The following is a 21458-nucleotide window of genomic DNA, read 5'->3' as shown; positions in this document are numbered from 1 at the left end:
GACTGGAAGCTGGTAGGACGTGTATTCCAATTCTTTGGTTTTTAGAATATGCCTAGTTTTGACATAGTCTTCTACGCTGGCACAAGTGATCGCTACTGCGTTTATCCCCTTGAGAGTACATTTTGGCGGTGAAAGCAGATTGGCCGTCAGCTCCTTCGCCAAGTCCACCCACCCCTTGACATTGTGAACGGTAATTGCTGGAATTTTGGGAGATTTTTGCACTTGCGGCTGAGTCTCCATCACCTCAGCCGCTGTTTCAATGGGTGTGAATCTATTGGTGTGCGTGATTTCCGGAGAGTCTACAATTCTACGCCTTTTTAGAGGGGTACCTTTTTTCCTGGAGACGACAGTGAAGCCGTCATCTCCTTGACCATGCGGTGTTTGCGCATGTGGGCCTGTGTGGAGTGGTTCGGCGAGAGGGAGGGTAACAGTGGTTGTCGCTGAAGAGGTGGACGCGTTTGCCGTGTTTTTCGGTCCAACGGCTGTTTTTGTGGTATCTACAATAGCGACCGTTTCTACTTTTCTATTGGTAGTTTGCCGCTTTTGGATGGCGGCAATGGCTGCGGCTGATGCCGGAGATGGTGAAGCTATAACATTATTCCCCATGCAAGAGCATTTTGTAGTTTTACATGTGTTAATCTGTAGGTTGTCTGGTCCTTCAGTCTGTCCGGCCGAGCCGGATTTACTATTTTTTCCGCTTTCTCCTATTTTCGGGTCCTCTGTTGCCCTTATACCAAAGGTACGAGGGTCATCCGGAAAGTAGTACCCGTTCGTGAAATAAAGACACAAAAGTAAATATTAACAAACATAAAAATTTTATTTGAAAGAGGATACTTTAAACTACTTCTCAACATAATCTCCAAGCAAATTAAGGCATTTGTCATAACGTGTGACAAGTTTCTGTATTCCTGCTGCATAGTCCTTCGCCGCCAGCTCATTGAGATACGCGAGGGACCCATCTTGCACAAATTTTTGCATAATGCAGATGGTGTTTAACAATTTCATGAACAATTGTTCGAGAAACATTGGGAAAATGCTCACAGATGTCATCAATTGTGACGCGCCGATCGTTCCTCACGAATTCGTCAACTGAGCTCACCAGTTGGTCTGTAATGACAGACGGTCTCCCCGAACGCTCATCGTCGTGTGTGTTCCCCCTCCCCATGTTGAAGTTGCGACACCACCGCCGAACAGACGACTCGTCCATTACATTGTCTCCATACACCTCCTTTAATTGGCGATGAATATCACATGGGCGAACGTTTCTTGCATTGAGGAATTTAATCACTGACCTCACTTCACAACTGGCGGCGTTCTCAATTTTTTTAAACATTGTAAACAATCACAGAAACAACACAGGCAATGCTAGCGTCACGCAACTTGGCTCAGAGAAGGCAGACAAGCCACTGAAGCTATCTGACCTCGTCCAGCGGCTACTCGCGTCGTCAGCACTTCATGCGGCACGAACGGGTACTACTTTCCGGATGACCCTCGTATATACTGGCCTGAACATTCCTTGCAACGGCAAAGGAGGTGGCATCGGGGTAAGGTCGCTATTTTCGATGACATTCTTCGCTGGTTGGGACGAATCGGCCATTTCGCAGTGATTTTCGGAGCGCGATGTTGCTCCGAAATGGTACGATAGCCCACCCTGGGCTATGGCGATTTTACGATTGACATACAATGGCGTATATGTGTAAACCTTTTCTGTATTGCTATTGCTTTAAGGGGAACCCTAGCGTGGGGACCCACCCGGTTCACCGGCAAGTGCAATGCACCCTTGGGGCGCTTTGCCGGATAGCCGAAATGAGACGACCGATTTAATGATGAGGCGCAGAGCGCCACCCTCGAGTAAGAAAGTGGAGCTGGGTTAGCCACTCCTCTCGGGTGCCTTGCAACCTGGGCTATACCACCCGTTGATTGTCTGGCTGAAGCGTTCTTGTGGTTTTCTTGAAGTTAACGAATGTGTTATTTGAAAACCGTCGTCTGATCTCTAATCCCTGCTCGCTGCTGGCTGCTCGCGGAAAAACATCCAGACCAGACCAGATCCCCTAATGAATGGGCATTTGCCCTCAGTTTTGACGCTGCTTCGGTGTGACAACGTCCACCCCTTCAGCGGCGGTGTATGTGCAGTGTGCACAGGGAAATAAATGGCGATCGAATGTGTAAATGACTAACGTGTACCTTTCCAGTGTTAGTGAAGGAGAAATTGAAAGAAAGACCTCTAGTGGGTTGGCAATTGGCCTTATCTTAAAGGAAGGACTAAAATTAGCTTAATTCTAAGGGCCGAGACATTTTGCCCAAAAACACGTCAACAGGACGGAAAAACATTTATCAATCTAAAAACTTAAAATTAACATAAGATTCTGGTCTAATTATTGTCTATATAAGATATTTTTTTTCTCTTTTGTTCTGTTTTTGTTTTTTTTATATATTTTTTTTTTCATTGGATATATATATATATAATTTTCTTTTTGTCCTTTTTTTTCTTTACTTTTCTTTTCAAAAGAAAACTTTTTTTTTCCTTTTCTTTTTTTTTCATACAATGAAAACAAAATGGCAGTTACACAATGCCTTGAACATAAAACATTAACCCTAGCTCAAATACATTTATAATTTTTGAAACATCTATAAAAAAGAAAGTCATAGAAAAGAATTCGGTAATGTTACCGAAATAGAATTTCTTTTGGCAGTCTGTAGCTCGGACGGCGTTTTCTATGTAGGGAGTAATCCCATATGTTCTTTGTAAGCTTGTTTTGTGGAAGGGACCTCTCGAGTCGTTCAGCTTGCGCTCGAATGAAGTCGTGAATTTTAGGTATTTTGTGTGCGTTTCTGATCTCTTGTATTGGGACGAGTTTACTCTGGTTTGTGAGGTAGCGAAGTATTCTATTCTGGAATGTTTCTAAGCGTATTCTGTCTGTTTTTGTCGCGTTCCCGAAAATTTCGCAACCGTACAGCATCCTGGGACGGATATATGAAAGGTACAGTCTTATTTTGGTTTGGTGCGTGAGGCGCGATTTGGAGCACAAGAGTGGAGACAGAAGTGCTCTTGTGCCCTGAGCAATATGTAAGGCATGCTGTACGTGCGAGGCCCATGTCAGTCTGTAGTCGAAGTATATCCCTAAGAATTTGTGTGAAGATTTAGTCGGAATACGCACGGATTGAAAGGTTAAAGGATTTTTTGGGAGATAGTTTCGTTTCCTCCGAAAGTCGACAACAACACTTTTTTCGGCATTTATTGTGACCTTGGAGTCCACGGTCCACTTTTCAAGTAATGAGAGGTGGTTTTGTATCTTTCGGAAGGCACACGTGCCGCTCCAAGATATCGCCGCGATAGCAGTATCGTCGGCGAACATGAAAGTTTGAGTTTGTGGAGAAGAAGGAAGATCGTTGACATAGCAGTTGAAGAGAGTGGGAGATAATATGGCGCCCTGCGGAACGCCACAGTTTATCTGTTTCCCGGCTGACAGAGCTCCGTTTTCGGCGACATGTATGACTCGTGAAGCGAGAAAACTTTGAAACATCTTGATGAGATGTAATGGCACCCCGATTTTAATTAATTTCAGAAGCAATCCATCATGCCAGACTTGATCGAAAGCCTTGGCCACATCCAAGAACAACACTGCAATGTGTTGGTTGTTCTGCATGCCGTGGCTGATAAACTCCGCCAGTCTGAGTATTTGAAGGGAAGTAGAATGTCATTCCTGGAATCCCATTTGTTCTGGCCTAATTACGTCGTTGGTCCGTAGGAAGAGGTCTAGACGGGCTTTTAAAATTGATTCAAACAGTTTAGATATAGATGAAAGTAGGGAAATAGGTCTACGGTTTAAAGGAATTGTCGGGTCTTTGCCTGGCTTGGGAAGCAGGCACACTTTTGCTATTTTCCAGGAATCTGGAAAGTAGCAAGAGGAAAGACAGTTATTAAATAAGCCCAGTAGGTGACGAACGGCCGGCAGTGGCGCGTTCTTCAATTGCCTGTTTGAAATGTCATCAATACCCGGGGCTTTTTTCGGGTTTAAGTACTTTATTGTCATTCTAAGCTCCGTCTCAGTGACCGGTTGGAACGGGGGAGTCGGAAGGAGACCTAAGCTACTTACAGCAGCCTCGGTTTCTTCGTCCTCCTGCGTCCTTGGCCAGTCGGTTTTAAGAGTCATGGTTTCCTGGAACGCGTTGGCTAGGATTTCTGCCTTGTCATTGGCGTCGAAGTACAGGTTGTCGTTATGCCTGATGGGCTGGTCTGGACGGCCTTTTTTCATCCAGACCAGACCAGAACCCCTTTTTGTCTGGGCGTTTGCCCTATCTTGTAAAACTGCTTCGGTGCGACATCGTCCACCCCTTCAGCTGTAGTGGTTGTACAATTTCACATGGGATATAATAACAAACGAAAGTGTAAGTGACGAACGTGTACCTTTCCAGTGTTAGTGAAGGAGAAGTTGAAAGAAAGACCACTAGTGGGTTGGCAATTGGCCGTAAATTAAGAAGAGAAACTAAATTAAATTACCTTAACTTAAGGGCTGGAACATGTTGCCCATTATCACGTCAACACGACGTTAACTAATCCTAAATATTTTAAAATTAAACATATTACTATAAATCTGGTCTACAAACAACTTTTTTTTTTGTTTTGCATATACAATTTATATTTATGTATAAATATATATATATATATTTTTTTCAGTCTTTTTTTTGTTTTTTTAATTGGTTTTTTTCTTTCTTTATTTTTATGTTATTAATTTTTTTTTCCTGTTGTTTTTTTTTCCTCTCCGATAGGCATTTGGTTGCCCGACAAGCCCGTAACATTGATTCGAGCCTGGGCCATCTGGCAAAGAAGTTATAATTTTAATTATAATTATTATTTGATTAAATACTAACAAGTATTGTAATACTTAAAATATAAAAATAAGAAGTAAAAGTCTTAGGAAAGAATTCGGTTTTGTTACCGAAATATGATTTCTTTTGGAAGTCTGTAGCTCGGACGGCGTTTTCTATGTAGGGAGTAATCCCATATGTTCTTTGTAAGCGTGTTACGTGGAAGGGACCTCTCGAGTCGTTCAGCTTGCGCTCGAATGAAGTCGTGTACTTTAGGTATTTTGTGTGCGTTTCTGATCTCGTGTATTGGTAAGAGTTTACTCTAGTTTGTGAGGTAGCGAAGTGTTTTATTCTGGAATGTTTCTAAGCGATTTCTGTCTGTTTTTGTCGCGTTTCCGAAAATTTCGCAACCGTACAGCATCCTGGGGCGAACATATGTAAGGTAAAGTCTAATCTTGGTTCGGTGCGTGAGGCGCGATTTGGTACACAAGAGTGGGGATAGGAGTGATCTAGTGCCCCTTGCTATTTGTAAGGCATGCTGTACGTGCGTGGCCCATGTCAGTCTGTAATCGAAATGTATCCCTAAGAATTTGTGTGAGGATTTCGTCGGAATACGCACGGATTGAAAGGTTAGAGGTTTTTTTGGGAAATAGCTTCGTCTCCTCCGAAAGTCGACAACAACACTTTTCTCAGCATTAATTGTTACTTTCGAGTCGACGGTCCACTTTTCAAGTAAAGAGAGGTGGTTTTGTATCTTTCGGAAGGCACACGTGCCGCTCCAAGATCTTGCCGCGATAGCAGTATCGTCGGCGAACATGAAAGTTTGAGTTTGTGGAGAAGAAGGAAGATCGTTGACATAGCAGTTGAAGAGAGTAGGAGATAATATGGCGCCCTGCGGGACGCCACAATTTATCTGTTTCCCGGTTGACAGAGCTCCGTTTTCGGCGACATGGATAGCTCGTGAAGCGAGAAAACTATGGAACATCTTGATGAGATGTATTGGAACCCCGATTTTAATTAATTTAAGTATCAATCCATCATGCCAGACTTGGTCGAATGCCTTGGCCACATCCAAGAACAACACTGCAATGTGTTGGTTGTTCTGCATGCCGTGGCTGATATACTCTGCTAGTCTGAGTATTTGCAGGGAGGTGGAATGTCCTTCCCGGAATCCCATTTGTTCCGGTCGTATTACGTCATTGGTCCGTAGGAAGAGGTCTAGACGGGCTTTCAAAATCATTTCAAACAGTTTAGAGATAGAGGAAAGTAAAGATATAGGTCTGCGGTTAAGAGGAATTGTCGGGTCTTTGCCTGGTTTGGCAAGCAGGCAAAGTTTTGCTATTTTCCAGGAATCGGGAAAATAGCAAGAGGAAAGACAGTTATTAAATAAGCCCAGCAAATGACGAACGGCCGGCAGTGGCGCGTTCTTTAAATGCCTGTTTGAAATGTCATCAATACCCGGGGCTTTTTTCGGGTTCAAGTATTTAATTGTCATTCTTAGGCCCGTCTCTGTAACTGGTTGGAAAGGCGGAGTCGGAAGGAAACTTAGGCTACTTACAGCAGCCTCAGCCTCCCCGTCCTCCACAGTTCTTGGCCAGTCATTTCGAAGAGTCATGGTTCCCTGAAATGCGTTGGCGAGGATTTCTGCCTTGTCATTGGCGTCAAAATACAAGTTGTTATTGTGCCTGATGGGCTGGTCAGGACGTCCTTTTTTGGTCAATTGCTTAGCAACCTTCAAAAGGGAACCGTCGTCGAAGGAAAGGTTGTCGAGTTTGTCTCTCCATTGGTCATTGAACCGATTTCTGATCTCGCGTTTGACGCAGGACGCGAAAAAGTTATAACGCCGTTTATAGGCGCCATCCCTGGTTCGCGCCCATTGTCTGCGGGCCTTGTTACGCTGTTTTATGAGCATCAGGATGTCGTCGGGTAGGGCATTTGAAGGGGATGGATGAGGGTACGGGAGTGATGCAAGTGCATGCGCTTGCATGAGTGATGCAAGTGCATGCATTGTTTCTGTAATGGCAAGGACATGCGCGTCAATATCCTGCCGGTTTTTTGGCCGCCTTTTATACATGCGCGCTCGGACTCAGGTGACTTCCGATTGGTCCGACGAAGGGGAGCCTCCAATCCAATCCAAAGGGATTGGTTGCCGAGTCGTTGTGCTTTACTCCTCTCTTTTCTTACCTCCATTAGCACAGGTTTCCACGTGTGGCTGAGGGAATAGCCGGAATCCCTGTTGAAATGCCGTCCTGTCATTCTAATTTCGATAGATTCCTTGATGATGCGGTCCCAGTAACCACCGGCGCGGGCAAGTAGCTTGGTCCCGTTGAAATCAATTGAGTGGTCCATCGCGATGCTGTGTTCGGCGATGGCTGATTTTTCCACCTGCCCTAGTCGTAAATGTCTTTTACGTTCCTTTAACCTCGTCTCGATGGTCCGCCCTGTCTCTCCAATGTAGACCTCCCCGCAGGCACACGGGACTTGGTATGTGCCCGGGGTCTTTAAGCCGATTGGGTCCTTCGCTCTGACCAGCAAGTTTCTGATTTTCCCCGGTGGTTTATGGATTGCCTCGAGTTTATGCCTCGCCAGTATCCTGGATATTTTCCCGGAGATCGAGGCGACGTACGGCAAGCAGGCCTTGGCTAATGGTTTTTCTTTTTCCTCCGCCGTGCGTGGTTGCGGGTCGAAGGACCTTTTTAGGGCCAAGGAGATTTCGCGTATACTATACCCATTCTGGAGGAAGGTGGTCTCTAGGTGGTTAATCTCCTCCGGCAAGCTATTTTTGTCGGCAAAAAAAAGATGGAGATGTAAACGACGTAGGGTTATCCATCCGGAAATTTAAGTGGCATCCGAATTATTTATCGTTTTATATAACTATTCGCAGATGTGGTAGTCAAGCGGGGAAGAGCGCTGGGCCACTGACCGGGGGGTTCGGGTTCGATTCCCGGGGTAGCCTCCGGGCACCCTCAGCTTCACCTAAGCTATGCGACTTTTCGGGTACAAGAACTTCCTGGGAAACCATAGCCGCGGCATGGAAATGAACTCTCCCCCCTTATTTACCCCACTAATGCGTGAATTTCGCACGCCGTTGGGCTTAGTGCTAGGTGACCTATCAGGCCAACCTTCAGGTTGAAAACTGTGGTTTGGGTTACACTGCTTCATTGCAAGTAATCGATGTATTCGAATGAAATACTTCTTTGTACCTTACTTAACGTGTTCTTGTTACGGTCAAAAGTTGAATAGCTTGTAGATTACATCTATCCTTGATGATATACTATCACATATCACAGGACCGTTGAGCTGGTGTTATAAAGCTGATAAGAGTACATTGGTGCACCAGTGCGTTAGTATTTCTTCTTTCAAACATCCAACATTATGTTTCTGACGGATGAAGCATTTATTGAGGCGCCCTAAGATTGAAACTGGTTCGATTCACAGCGGATAACCATTAATATCCGCCTATTCGTTTTTTTTTGTAAAACCTTAAAGACAGATACAATTTTATATGTGTGAATTTTAGTTTAAAATAGAAATTCGGAACCGTAAATTAAAAAAGATAATTATAACGAAAAACATTTTCCATTCAAAATCAATTTTAGTTTCCACTGGATCATTTCTGTATAAGATTCCGCATTTATTCCCACCTGATGTCGCTCACTATTAAATTAGTGATATTTTCTTATTCCCTAGAATTTCTATCAAATGTTTCTCCACGATGACCTGACTCAGACATCCCCTTATACGACCTATCTGTTAATTCCTCTTTTCAAATTTTTTCACGGAAATGGAATATATATATTTACCCACGCCAAAGCCGAGTAAAATTCTGGATTCCGATGAAAATAAAATGCCCAATGCCTGGGAAAATATCCGTGTAAATGAAGCCGTTCCCTATAATACGAACAGTACTTAAATTCTTTGTGAAGTGAGATTCTGCTCTCACCGGTGGATACCAGTGAGATTAAATATCTCTTTAGCTTCCATTCATCGAGAAAGAGCTTTAGAATGGGCCAGAATTTCAAAATCATTCAAGGAGGAAATATCCGAACACGGTCATTTTATTTTTAATCATAGTTTAACCTCTCCATCGCAGTGGCCGTTAATGAGGTTCAAATATTTATTCCCATATTCTTACCTCATTCAGAATTTCTTTTACTTTCTGTCCCTCCCACAGCCTAAGCTTAGAAAATTTAAGGACACAATTAAGAAAGAGAGATGAAGTGAAATCGTTTGAAATGCGTTGAAACTTGAAGTCGATCTCTTTTGTAAGCACTTAACATCTTTAAATTTCTGAAACTCGGTGGTTAAGTAGAATATGAAGGCCGTCTATCCCAACACCATAAGAAAATGTTTTTATGGTAGGCACGAGGTTACGAATATTTTCACAGAAAATCGTCATTTAATGAGCATTGAGTAGAACTTTTCTCTTTCGCTGATAATATTTATAGCTATTATTTAAACGAGAGCTTCCAAAAAATTACTTTTCGTGCAAATTGGCGCAAAATGCCTGTTTCTGGAGAAACATATTCCTACTCTTACTTGTGAAACGTAGTCGGCCACTGTAATTTGCTCTTTTTCCACAACAATTTTTATAAACGTCCCCTTTTACTCATAATTGTAACTGCGGTAAAATTAATATGGCACTATAGTTTCCTTTGAGATGTGATGCAATTACAATTTTTAAAAGCAGGAATTTCAATTGGAAGCCCACGAAAACCCTCTCAATGAAATGGGCTCTCCATTTGAAGACATCGAGCATTACGAGCATATAAGATTTTAATGATAATTTTTGATCACTTGACAATCCTTGAGCTGTCTTAAACTTAAAATAAACTCGTCCTAATTCCTGAACAGAGTAATCAATTTCACAAAATTCACGGGGTGATACTTTCACAAGCTTGTCTTCTCCTTGACACGGAGGGTGGTGATCGTGATGCTGTCACCCTCTGCCATCAGTCCCTCCTCAGCTCCGCTCGCTCCATCGTTCCCACCTTCCCTAGGCCTCCGTCCTCTCCGCCACGGCGATGTCGCCGCCACCACGAAGGGATGATGTTCCACCCAGCAACCTCGAAGAGGGTGGGGATGTCCGAGGGTGACACAATGCCAATGGCGCTTGACTCCAATTCATTCCCCTCCCCTCCGTCCGCGACCCCCCTCTTAAATGCGTGAGCACCAATCCCCTCCCCTCCCTTGCCCTCTCCGCCCCCTGATCGCCCCCCTCCGAGCACTATTAATCGGGTGCACGGCTTGAACTTCCAAGTGAGGACCACACGCTCGTATCTCGAGCAGCTGATATTGAAATTAGATCCTACGTGACGTATTTCAGCGCGCAAGCGCTGGAAATGATGATGCGGACGCGATGCGAATCCCACCATTTCCTGTAGGAGCACGAAAACAGCGTCATGACCGACTTAGCGAATGTAGTTGAAAACATATATCGATTCTGAGGTTTCTCCGTGCCGGCTTCCAAGGAAAAACATCACTGTCAATCATGGTTCATTAAAATATATCGATTTAACCCCACGCAAATTATTCAGTAATGTACGAAATTCGGTCTGGGCCGGTTATTGTAACAAGTTAGTCTCACTTGAGAGGAAACGTTTGGGTTAATCTCTACAATGCACTGCGCGAATCAATTTTGAATCGCTCCAGAGCGATATGAATGCATGTACATGTAGTTATCCATATTACACCGCATCCTTCGGTTTCCCGTAGTTCTGCCCTCCTTCCCTGTCATGCCCTCTGCAATTCCTAAAATCTCCCTCCATTTTCCTCGGCTTTTTAATATTCTTCCTTCTCTGCCAGTTTTTAACATCTCACAATCAACAGCGGCGGACATTTTCTCCGTAGTTTTATTCAATGCCCACCAACCTTGTCTTCTCCCAGGTATCTACCCAGGCCGCCATCGCTTCTTCGTGTCTCTATGCAGCCAATGTTCTCCATCCTTCTTTGTTTAGTTATAGTGTACCAATATTTTTCTTGAACTTCTTCTATCCCCATTGCGTCTTTTATTTTTCGCGAAAGTAAGAATATGGCTCAAATCATTTCGTTTGATGTTTTTCATTTTTAAATAAATAATCGCATGGGCAACATTATAATATTTTGAAAGCCTTTTAATGGCAGATTAATTTGCCATATTGTGAATCTATAACGATATCTCATATCAATTCGTTGAATTCTTGTTGCATTGAAAAACAGCAAGTTTTAACTGTTTTTGCTTAAACACTGTGCTGCACTCGACCTTAGTAAGCTTAGCATAACATCAACGCAATCCAAGGGAGTTGGTGGTAGGGCACCAACCGTGCATGGAACTAATATTGGTTCGGATATGCAAGGAATACTTTAACTAAGCTCTCCGTCATTCAGTAATCATATTCTATATGAATAGATATTGATTAGGGATTTCATTTAGATAGGTTTATTTGCGGGAAAGAGAGGAAAAAGGGGAATCGAATAATCAATAGAAAAAAGTGAGAAGTTAAGAACAAATTAAAAGCGAGGCCTCGGATAAAAAGATATAGACAAGAGTCCAATGGAAAGCTGTAGAGATATGTAGATTCAACGAAGGAAGAGAAGATATAATTATTATTATTTCATCAAGATAAGAACCTCTTCTTTTTTATTTTCATTTAAAGTTGCTAATTTTTAGATATTACACTTTGTGATTCGTCAAATAATTTATTATCGGTAGAGTTGATTCATTTAACATAATTAAATGCTGCCAACTTTTTATTTCTTTAGAATCATTCCTCCCTACTTTCATTTACTCTGTATTTATCGATGGCGAGACCTTTTTCTGGCAATTCAGATTCAGGCAACTCTCGAGGAATTTGCGTAGCGCTCGGTGCCTTTTCCGGGAAGAGAAACCAGTTATAGCTGAGCTCGACGATAGAATCCGACGGATTAACGATTAAAAGACATCCACCTCTATTGAGAATCAAAGCTGAGCCTTATAAGTAAAGGTTGACTTTACTTACGTCAGCTATCATGAGAAGTGAGAAATTTGAATTTGCCCGATTAATACAAATAGACGCTAAGAGTTACAAAAAATATACGAAGATATTAGCTTAGTATCTATTCCAGTCCAGTGGCCAATGCAATATTTTAAAAGTTCATCAATTGAACACCATTGTCGCTCCATGTAGTATTAAACCATTTATTGAAGAAAGAGAAGCATTGGAAGGGTGCAGAGCTCGTATTGATCCTACGAGTGCATAAGGTTCTGCGATCGGCTATTTTAACTGACAGGAAAGAAGTCATCGGTTCTATTTAGATAAGTTTCGAATAAAAAGAAATACGGGTTCCAAGTTTAAGTGCCGAGGGCGGGGAGACAATTGGCGCGGTGGCTATTGTTATACCGGCAGAGGTCTGGGAAGGACTCGAGTGACGTCACCGAGACTCGCGCATCTTATCATCTCGTGAACCGAACGCCGGGCCTCAGTCCCGCACATCCACCGGACGAGGGAGGGACGAAACCTTCGCCCCTTCCTTACCACCCCCCCCCCGCCACGACCACCTCCACAGGGGAGGGGTTTGCGTGCGGTCTTGATCTTTCCCGTCTCTTTTCTCCCCTCACACTTCCCCCCCCCACACACACACACATTCTCTCGCCAGATCCATTTTATTTCCGCGACGGCGGGCATCGGCGTGCCCGATGGCCAAGAGGAGGGGGAAGGGGGGGAATGGGACGGAGGGTACAGTGTCGGGACGGAGTGCGCCGATTGACTTAATTATGTCCCGTGGCTGGGGGGGGGGTGCGTCAACACACACACTCTCTTGGGGCGGGGGGAGGGAGGAGACAGAGGTTCGAGGTGGGGTGCTCGGGTTCCGATTGGGCGTCCCGTCTTGGCGGGCCTTGGAGGAAGGCGTCGAGCGAGAGGGGGCGGTCTACTACCGCCGCCCGACGATCATAAGTGGCGATCCGTCGTGATCGCTAGTGCATCAATACTTCTGTTTTTAATTTCTGGTGCCTTCTGAACGATCGATTTTAATTACTGACCGACAGTGGCGGATTAAAATGAAAGCACTACCCTTCGGTATCGAATACGGTTCTTTGTTTTCCATTCCTTGTCAAATGAAGGTGTAATGGTGATATATGCATCGTAGATTAAGTTCTTTGAACAGAAATTAATCTACGTCAACATATAAAGAACAGCTGGAGCGAATCTATTTCAACGGTGCACGAAAGGAAGCGGAGACACAAGGCGGACAAATTCCATTTTGGTACATGCATGGAGTGAGTTATTTAGGCGCAATGCATCCACTTCACAATACTAAACCAGTTCGGTTAGGTTCGACACCTTCGCTTCGAGTGTCACTAACATGATGACTTTTGATCGCATCCATTCATGGATAGTGAAGGTGAAGGAATACGAATCGTAACTTTAGCATCCTATTCTCATGCATCCCATTTTTTTTAGGGCAATCTACCGGTTAAAGTAGGTTTTTGGATGGACACAACTACCAAACAAACATTTTATTACTCCCAACAAAACACAAAATCCATCATCCTACTCTATACCAGGTCCCTCTTCATCTCTGAGTACTTTCTTCCTCCCTTCATCCCGTCCAACATCCCTATCCTGTTTCTTCCCTTTCCTCTTTTGCCAAACATTCTCCCCTCAATTACAGTCTTCAACATCCCGCTGCCGGTCAATACCCCCTTCAGCCACTTTTCCTGCCTCCATAGGATCTCACCCAACAAACCCCTCTCTTCGCCCACCATACCAAGTACTTCCTCATTTGTTTTCTTCTCTGTCCATTTCACCTTCTCCATTCTTCTCCACACACTAATTTCAAAAGCCTCCAATCTGCGTCTATCCTCCTGCTTCAATGACCACGTTTCCGCACCGTACATAGATACGCTCCATATCAAAGTTTTTAAGAGTCTTTTCTTAACATCCTTACTCAAAGTCCCTGTCATCGACTCCCTCCTCCTTGTGAAAGCCTCTTTGCCTAGCGCAATTCTTCTCCTTACGTCCCTACTACTTTGACCGTGTTGGTCCAAAACACTACCGAGATACGTAAACTGTTCTACCTGCTCTAGTTTTTGCCCTCCTATTCTATTGTTAAGCTTAGCCTTTTTCTTTCTAGAAAATCGCATAACCTTTGTTTTATTAATATTGATTCTCATCCCATACCTGTCGCACTGAATTTCCAATTCACTCAGCAATGCTTGCAGCCCCTTGGCTGACTGACAAACTAAAGCTTGGTCATCAGCAAACCTAACTGATTTTACGAATTCCCCGCCCACTTTCATTTTTACCTCCAGTTCTTCCCATGCCTCTTTGATCATTTCCTCTGCATACAGGTTGAACAGCAATGGTGATAATGGGCAACCCTACCTTACACCCCTTCCCAACACTGCCCATCCTGACTCCCCGTTTCCCACCCGCACCTGAGCAGTCTGAGACATGTACAGGTTGCGGATTAGCCTCCTTTCCCTCCAAACTATTCCCATTTTCTGCAGAATACTCATTAGTTTTTCCCAATTCACTCTATCAAACGCTTTTTCGAAATCTACGAAACAGGCAAATACCTCCTGGTTGTGTTCTATATTCCTCTCGATTAATAATCTCATTACTGCAATGGCATCAAGCGTACCTCTCCCCTTCCTAAACCCAAACTGATTATCCCCTAAGTAATCATTTTCCCTACTCTCTATCCTTTTGCTCATGATCCTGAGAACAACTTTAGCTGCGTGGGATATCAAACTAATTGTCCTATAGTCCTCACATTATGTAGCCTTTACCTTTTTCGGAATAGGAACTAAAACTGATTTGACAAGGTCTTCCGGCAAGATTCCCTCGTCATAAATACTACGGATCAGCCCATACAGCCTCTTCCTCCCACATTTTCCTAAGCATTTTAAAAGTTCCGCGGGAATGTTATCCACCCCCACGGCCTTATTTAGTTTCATCTCCCTTAGTGCCCTTTCTATCTCATTGTCTGGTATACCTGGACCTAAGCTATCTTCCTCTCAGTCATGTTCCTTTTCAATGTCTAACTTTGTTGGTCTAAGTTCTTTACTATACAGCTCTTCTATATACTCCTTCCATCTCTCTTGGATCTTTCCTGCGTCAACTATTACCTTACCCGCCTTATCTCTAACTGTTAGCATAGATCTTCTTTTCCTACTTCCCAATAACGATTAAACTTTGCTGTACAGCGCACCGATTTCTCCCTTCCTCTGCAGACGTTCCATATCATCGCACTGCGTCTTCCACCATGCTTCTTTTGCTTTATTTGTTGCCCGCCCCAATTTATTGTTCAATTCTTTGTACTTCATTTTGCCTAATTCTGTATTTACATTCTTCCATTTTCGCCGCTCATCCATCTTTGCAATCATCTCATCCGTGATCCATGGTTTCCTAGTCCTTTTAGCGTTAAGGGTACCAATAGTGTCTTTTGCGGCTTTAGACAACCCTTTCTTGATACTATCCCATTTTTCTTCGATAGTACTTAGCTCTTTACCATCCTCCATGATTTCCTCTACCACCTGTTTCTATTCTTTCCTTTTCAAACCATTTAATGCTTCTACATTCAATTTTCTCACTCGCCGCCCCTGCCTTATCTTTTTGAAACGGACGCTACATTTCATAACAACTAAATTGTGGTCAGAGTCCGCATCCGCTCCCGGGAAGCTGTGGGAATTTATCACACTGTTCCTAATTCTGTGTCTAACCAGGATATAATCTAGCTGATACATTTCTGAGTCACCTGGCATTTTCCATGTATACCTGCGTCTTTTGTGGTGCCTAAACCAAGTGTTGGTGATGACTAGCCTCTGTCTCTTGCAGAACTCAACTGCTTTCTCCCCGCGATCATTCCTCGTCCCTAAACCGTAGTCCCCCACCTCATCACCATCTCTTCCTTCGCCTACCGTTGCATTCCAATCCCTCATCACTATCAAATGTTTCCCTGCAGGAACACTCGCGATTATGTCCTCTATCTGGTCGTATATCCTATCGACCTCTTCTTCTTTATGGTTGCTCGGTGGCATGTATACCTGAATAATAACTAAGTTCGTCGGTTCTGCTTTTATCTCCACTAGTAGTATTCTATCGGTTACCTGCTCTATGTTGACTACGCTTCTTCCTACCTCTACATTTAATACTATGGCAACCCCTCGTTGGCTCTCGTCCCCACCGCTGTATATTATTCTATACTTATCACTCCAGTAATCCCCGCTATCCTTCCATCTCACCTCGCATAAGCCTAAAATATCTATTTTTCTCCTTTCCATCTCTCGCTTAACATTCTCCAATTTCCCTGTCCTCATCATTGGCCTAACATTCCACGTTCCTATTCTAACTAATGTGGTATTCTTCTCCTGCGTCTTCTGTCCTGCTGCTGCTAGTTTTCCCTTGCAAGGGTTTCGTGGGATGACGACCGCGGAAGCCTTGCCTCCCCCGCTGTCGGGCAGGACACACGGCCAATTGGGCCGAGCCCCGTAGTTGCCAGGACTCAAAATATCTCTATTGTCCATCTTATTTTTCCTGGGAATGATAATTGAGGTGGTCTCCCGTTGCCTTCCTCAATAGTGTTTTTACGTGACACCATCACTTACTGGCCGCCCCACTGGGGTCAGATGCCATTGCAGCCGCCTCACTGAGGAACAGATGCTGCGTGGACTACCTTTCGTTTGGCTCCTAACCTTCGACCCATCTGGCATGGGTGACCCTTCCAGGAGCAATAATTATTACTCCCGCCAGCACAGCTCTAGGGGCCATCGAAACGCACAAGCCCTTCCACCACGTCAAGGTTGTAGTCCGGGGAGGGATACATCTTATTATTAACCCAAAATTGAGTTCTCATGAACATCCTGTATCTACGAGTGTTTTTCATGCGCAAATGGATCCTTACTTAAAACTAAGTGCGAACATATGGATTAGTATGTGGGAGCACTGAACACTAGACTCATCAAATGCTCATCGGGACGGGTTGCATTACTATTCAGAATCATACGACGAAAACTGGGCGCATTATTTCCGCGCAACCTGTCCCCGATGGCCGCCGCCAGTCCTGAGCAATAAAGTCTGACAATAAGTATTTTGCGCTGATTGAAAAAAAACCTCTCCCGTGAATAAAATATGGGTTTGTTCTATATCTCAACTTGTTGCAACCCCTTATTCTCTATGATTTGATAATATTAGATACATTCAAAGTAAAAAAACATTTTTGTTCACTATTCCAGATTACTTATGCTTTCTCGTTTTCCAGTTCAACGATGGTAGAAAGAAGCAGGGAGATGATGGACCATCTCATGAGAATTGGAGTCGGTTCCAGGCCTATCGTCTGGGTTGGACATTCTAAAGGAGGACTCTTCGTGAAACAAATGCTTGTCGATGGTGAGTTAAGATTTGTCCATCCAAGAGGCACAAATGATGACTGGATTTGCCTGGTCCGAGCCAAAACGCTCTATTCCCACCTTATTTTTAACAATGAACGTAAAAATGTAGTATTCAACGAATATTCTTTCTTGGTAAAGAAAAAAATGTGAATTCACTTTATCTTTCTTTATTAGTAGATGGGTAAACGTTTAAAAAAATATTATACTTAAATGATACTTTATGGAAAGGATTCAGTCCAGAAACTGTAATGCTATGGTGAACTATTGGATTCTTCCCGAAAGCTTTGGGAAAGAGCCGGTAAATACTGTAGTCGACATCATCAGGTAATGATGTTGACAATTTTCCGAATATTACATTCGACGAAAACGGTCGTTTTTAAAATAAAAACAGTGGAATTCACAAAGTTATTCACCTTTCATCATGAAGTTCCATCAAGTTTTCTCATATTTTTCCACAGAATTTATTTGGTATTTCTTGATCCGTCTGTGCCTGTTTTGTCCAGTCTTTGCCATACCTACCCACATCTTAAAAGCCACCGATTTATTTTTACCTTCGCCCCTTAACCACCAAGTTTCAGATCCGTACAACACTCCACTCAAATGAAATCTTTCACTGAGCTTTTCTTTAAGTATTTATACAGGGCCTTTGACATGTACGCCGTCTTATTTTTCAACATTCTTCTTCTAATATCTGCACTGCTGAGGCCACTTTCGACCAAAACTTTTCAAATGTATTAGTTACCTAATCTATAGCCTCCTAATTACGTGTTTCTATCAGCCTCTTCACCTACCACTTGAAAATACAAAAGAATAATATAAGAAGTCTATTTTCCCTCGTACAACTCATAATCACATTAGTTGAGTACGCTCAGCAGTCGAAAACATTCAAAAAATACTACTAACTTTACTTGCCCCAAAAATGTTCGTATTTTAATCGAAAGTTCTCCTAATGCCTGGCAGCCCTTTCCACATAGCGCCATAGAGTTAGCAGATTAATACTCAAATGTAAAATTAGTTGGAATATAGTGATTAAGCAATCTTTTTACGAGATTCTCCGCAGTTTAGCCACTATTTTAGCATACTTTCCGGGGGATGATAAGGATTATTCCACGATCAGAAGATCTGCAATTGAAGGTTATGTCATTAAGTTGTCGACTGCCTAGATCCTTAAATACTCCTCCCGAGCTCAGTGGCTGGTATGGTGTGAGGCTTCGATACATTTTGTAATCCAATGGGTACACTACTTGTTACCAGGGGAACAGTGACCTACTTCAATACCAGTGTACACGATGTATAAACGGTGGATTGGAATTTATATAAAAGTACGCAGAAGCACTCGAGTCAAGCTTCTACACCACCTTGGCCACGGTACAGTCCAATTGAAGTCGCGTAATCCGTATACTACCTTGATCAAAAAGTTCCCGGAATAACCACCGTGTGGCGCTCCCATCGTTCCGATTTGAGTTCTGTTTTTTTTGTTAAATTGTTACATCTGTTGTTGATATTCCCTTTAAATCTTAGTGTCATAACTTGACATTTGCAAAAGTTACGTAGCCAAGAGTACATCTATCTCTGTGTGTGTTGGCGATTTTTTACAATTGCAGAAATGGATTTAAATTTGCAACAACGAACTTGTATTACATTTTGCGTAAAAAACGGATTTAGTGGCGCACGGACGTTGGAAATGTTGGAAAAGTGTTTCGGCAACGATTCTCTAAAAAAAACGGTCGTTTACCAGTGGCACGAGCGGTTCAGAAGTGGTCGTGAGTCAATCGAAGATGATGAACGCAGTGGCAGACCATCGACATCGAAAGTCGGTGAAAAAATTGATAAAGTAAAAGAAATGTTGGTCAATAACCGCAAATTAACCATCAGAGAAATAGCGGAGGACTTGAACATTGCCTATGGATCCGCCCAAGACATTGTGGTTAATGATTTGGGTTTCCGTCGTGTAGCAGCAAAGTTGGTGCCAAAAGACCTCAATTTCATGCAAAAAAGAGACCGTGTTGACGTCGCAAAAGACATGATTTGCGAGGCTGAATCCGATCCCACATTCATCAAAAGGATCATTACTGGAGACGAGACGTGGGTTTATGAGTACGACACGCAATCCAGACATCAGGCAAGTGAATGGCGTTCACCAAATGAGCCGAGACCAAAAAAACCACGTCGTTTTCAGTCAAAAAAGAAGGCAATGCTGACGGTTTTCATGGATTACAACGGTGTAGTGCATCATGAATTTTTGCCAGAAGGCCAGACAGTAAACAAAGAGTATTATTTGGGCGTTATGAGACGTTTGCGTGAAGCAATTCGCCGAAAGAGACCAGAAATGTGGGCAGAAAACTCGTGGATTTTGCACCATGATAACGCACCGTCGCACAGTGCTATCATTATTCGTAATTTTTTGACGAAAAATGCAACAAATACCATCCAACAGCCACCGAATTCACCTGATTTGGCTCCCTGTGACTTCTTTCTGTTCAATCGAGTTAAAAAACCATTACGGGGAACGCGTTTTAGCAGCCGAGAGGAAGTAATGGAAAAATCGCAGGAAGCACTGATGGACATACCGAAAACCGAATATAAAAAATGTTTCGAGGATTGGATCAAGCGCTGGCATAAGTGTGTTGCAGTCGATGGGGATTACTTTGAAGGGGACAATATAGATTTAGATGAATAAACTTGTATTTTTAATTTTCTGAATAAATTCCGGGAAATTTTTGATCAAGGTAGTATGTATAAATGGTAAACATTCTAAGTTAGGCTGGTTAGATTTGCCCACGAGTCTTCCGACGCACACCGCTAGTACCAGCATGAGGAAAGGTCCAGAAATGGGACTCTATCTGTGGGAAACAATAGCCCTCCCGTAGATTAAAAAAGGCCAAAGTTTTCTGGGTACCGAAAATCAGGTTACTCAAACGAGCGCTTATCTCAAAAACTGACTTATTACCCGAGGATCACTGGTCACTATCCGTAAATTGTTCCCATATGACCATCACAGCACGCTATCGTATCGTTATCGAAAGAAAGTGATAAAAAAGCTATGACATAATATGATGAAGTTTAAATTTAACGCGAGGTAATTCGCGTTAAATTTAAACTAACGAGGTAATTATCAATAAAAGATAGGAAGTTATTCCTGAAGAAAGCATTACGTACACAGTATCTTCAGCACTTCCTTATCAAAAATGTATTTCTAACTAAACATATGGAGTAATAACTGCACTCATGGACCCTTAAGTGGGCACCTCAAAAGTGTAAATTTCAGTAATAATATATATAAACTTATATCTTCTTCCAAACGTCCACACAAATATAAGATAGCCGTCAAACTTAATCTCACTCCAGTTCCGTCTTCATTACTCACGATTGGCAAAGGCTATGGCACCATTAAAATGAACAGCGTCATCGCGGAGTCTCATGTTTTTTTGTAAAAAATCAAAATTTAAGATGAACATGTAATATATAATACTTTTTTTTTGATGAATTTTATAGCTGAACTATGTGATGTTGAAAGCTCTTAAAGCAGTGGGAATGTCAGGAAAGCAGGAATGGTGAATAAAAATAAAAAATACGCATAAAATATTATGAATCTTAGATAGAATGAAGAAGTTAGAGCGTAACTATACGGAATTCAAGGAAAATTGCGTGATTCAATAAAACTGTGTAATTGGAACTGCCAAAAACTTTCTTTTGTGAACTCCAAAAAATAATGAAGCAGTAGCCGATAATGTAATCTTGCACCAGAAACAAACGTTATTTCTGCACCCTCAGAGTTAATTCATAGTAATAATGATAATAATGTTCTACCAGTTGCCCACCACATTAATGAACGCGAGGATTGGTTTTGTTATGCCGAGGGTCCTTGGTCTAAGCTCTAAGGGGCAGTAGTATGGAAGTTGCTTCTTCCATGGTGTTACTTTCATACCTTCATGGTGTGGAGGTTATTTTCTTTCCCTATACCACCTACACTTTCATTCCCAATAGACCCCTTTCCCATACCATCCTTGACATGTCCTCAGAATAAAACCATAAACACAGTAATCAACCCGAATGTCAGTTTGGTAGGTGTTGGTAGAGTTCATCCAGTACTAATTCAGATGACGTGAAATTCACACACCAGGGTAGGGGGGCCAGTGCCTTTCCCTGTACCGGTTATGTTTTCCTAGAAAGATTTAGTACCCAAAAAATCACACAGCTTGGGTGGAGCTGTGGGTGCCCAGGAATCGAATCTGGGCATTCTGATCAGTAGTCTAACACCCCTAGAATATTGCGACCCACTTCCTCAGAATATATA

General features: G+C 42.8%; 1 protein-coding gene across 3 annotated transcripts in view; it reads left to right on the top strand.

Moving 5' to 3' along the window:
• The window catches only part of LOC139689916 (uncharacterized), a 152646-nt gene that overhangs the window by 120858 nt on the left and 10330 nt on the right, over positions 1 to 21458 (top strand). For all 3 annotated transcript variants that reach the window (XM_071587040.1, XM_071587038.1, XM_071587037.1), the window contains exon 4: positions 17032 to 17159. In XM_071587040.1, coding sequence (XP_071443141.1) covers positions 17032 to 17159 — 128 coding nt within the window. The remainder of the gene's footprint in view (positions 1 to 17031; positions 17160 to 21458) is intronic.

This window comes from Hetaerina americana, unplaced genomic scaffold (assembly GCF_022747635.1).
Source record: "Hetaerina americana unplaced genomic scaffold, ioHetAmer1.1.p SCAF_29, whole genome shotgun sequence".
Lineage (NCBI taxonomy): Eukaryota > Metazoa > Arthropoda > Insecta > Odonata > Calopterygidae > Hetaerina > Hetaerina americana.
This window is presented reverse-complemented; position numbering and strand designations above follow the sequence as displayed.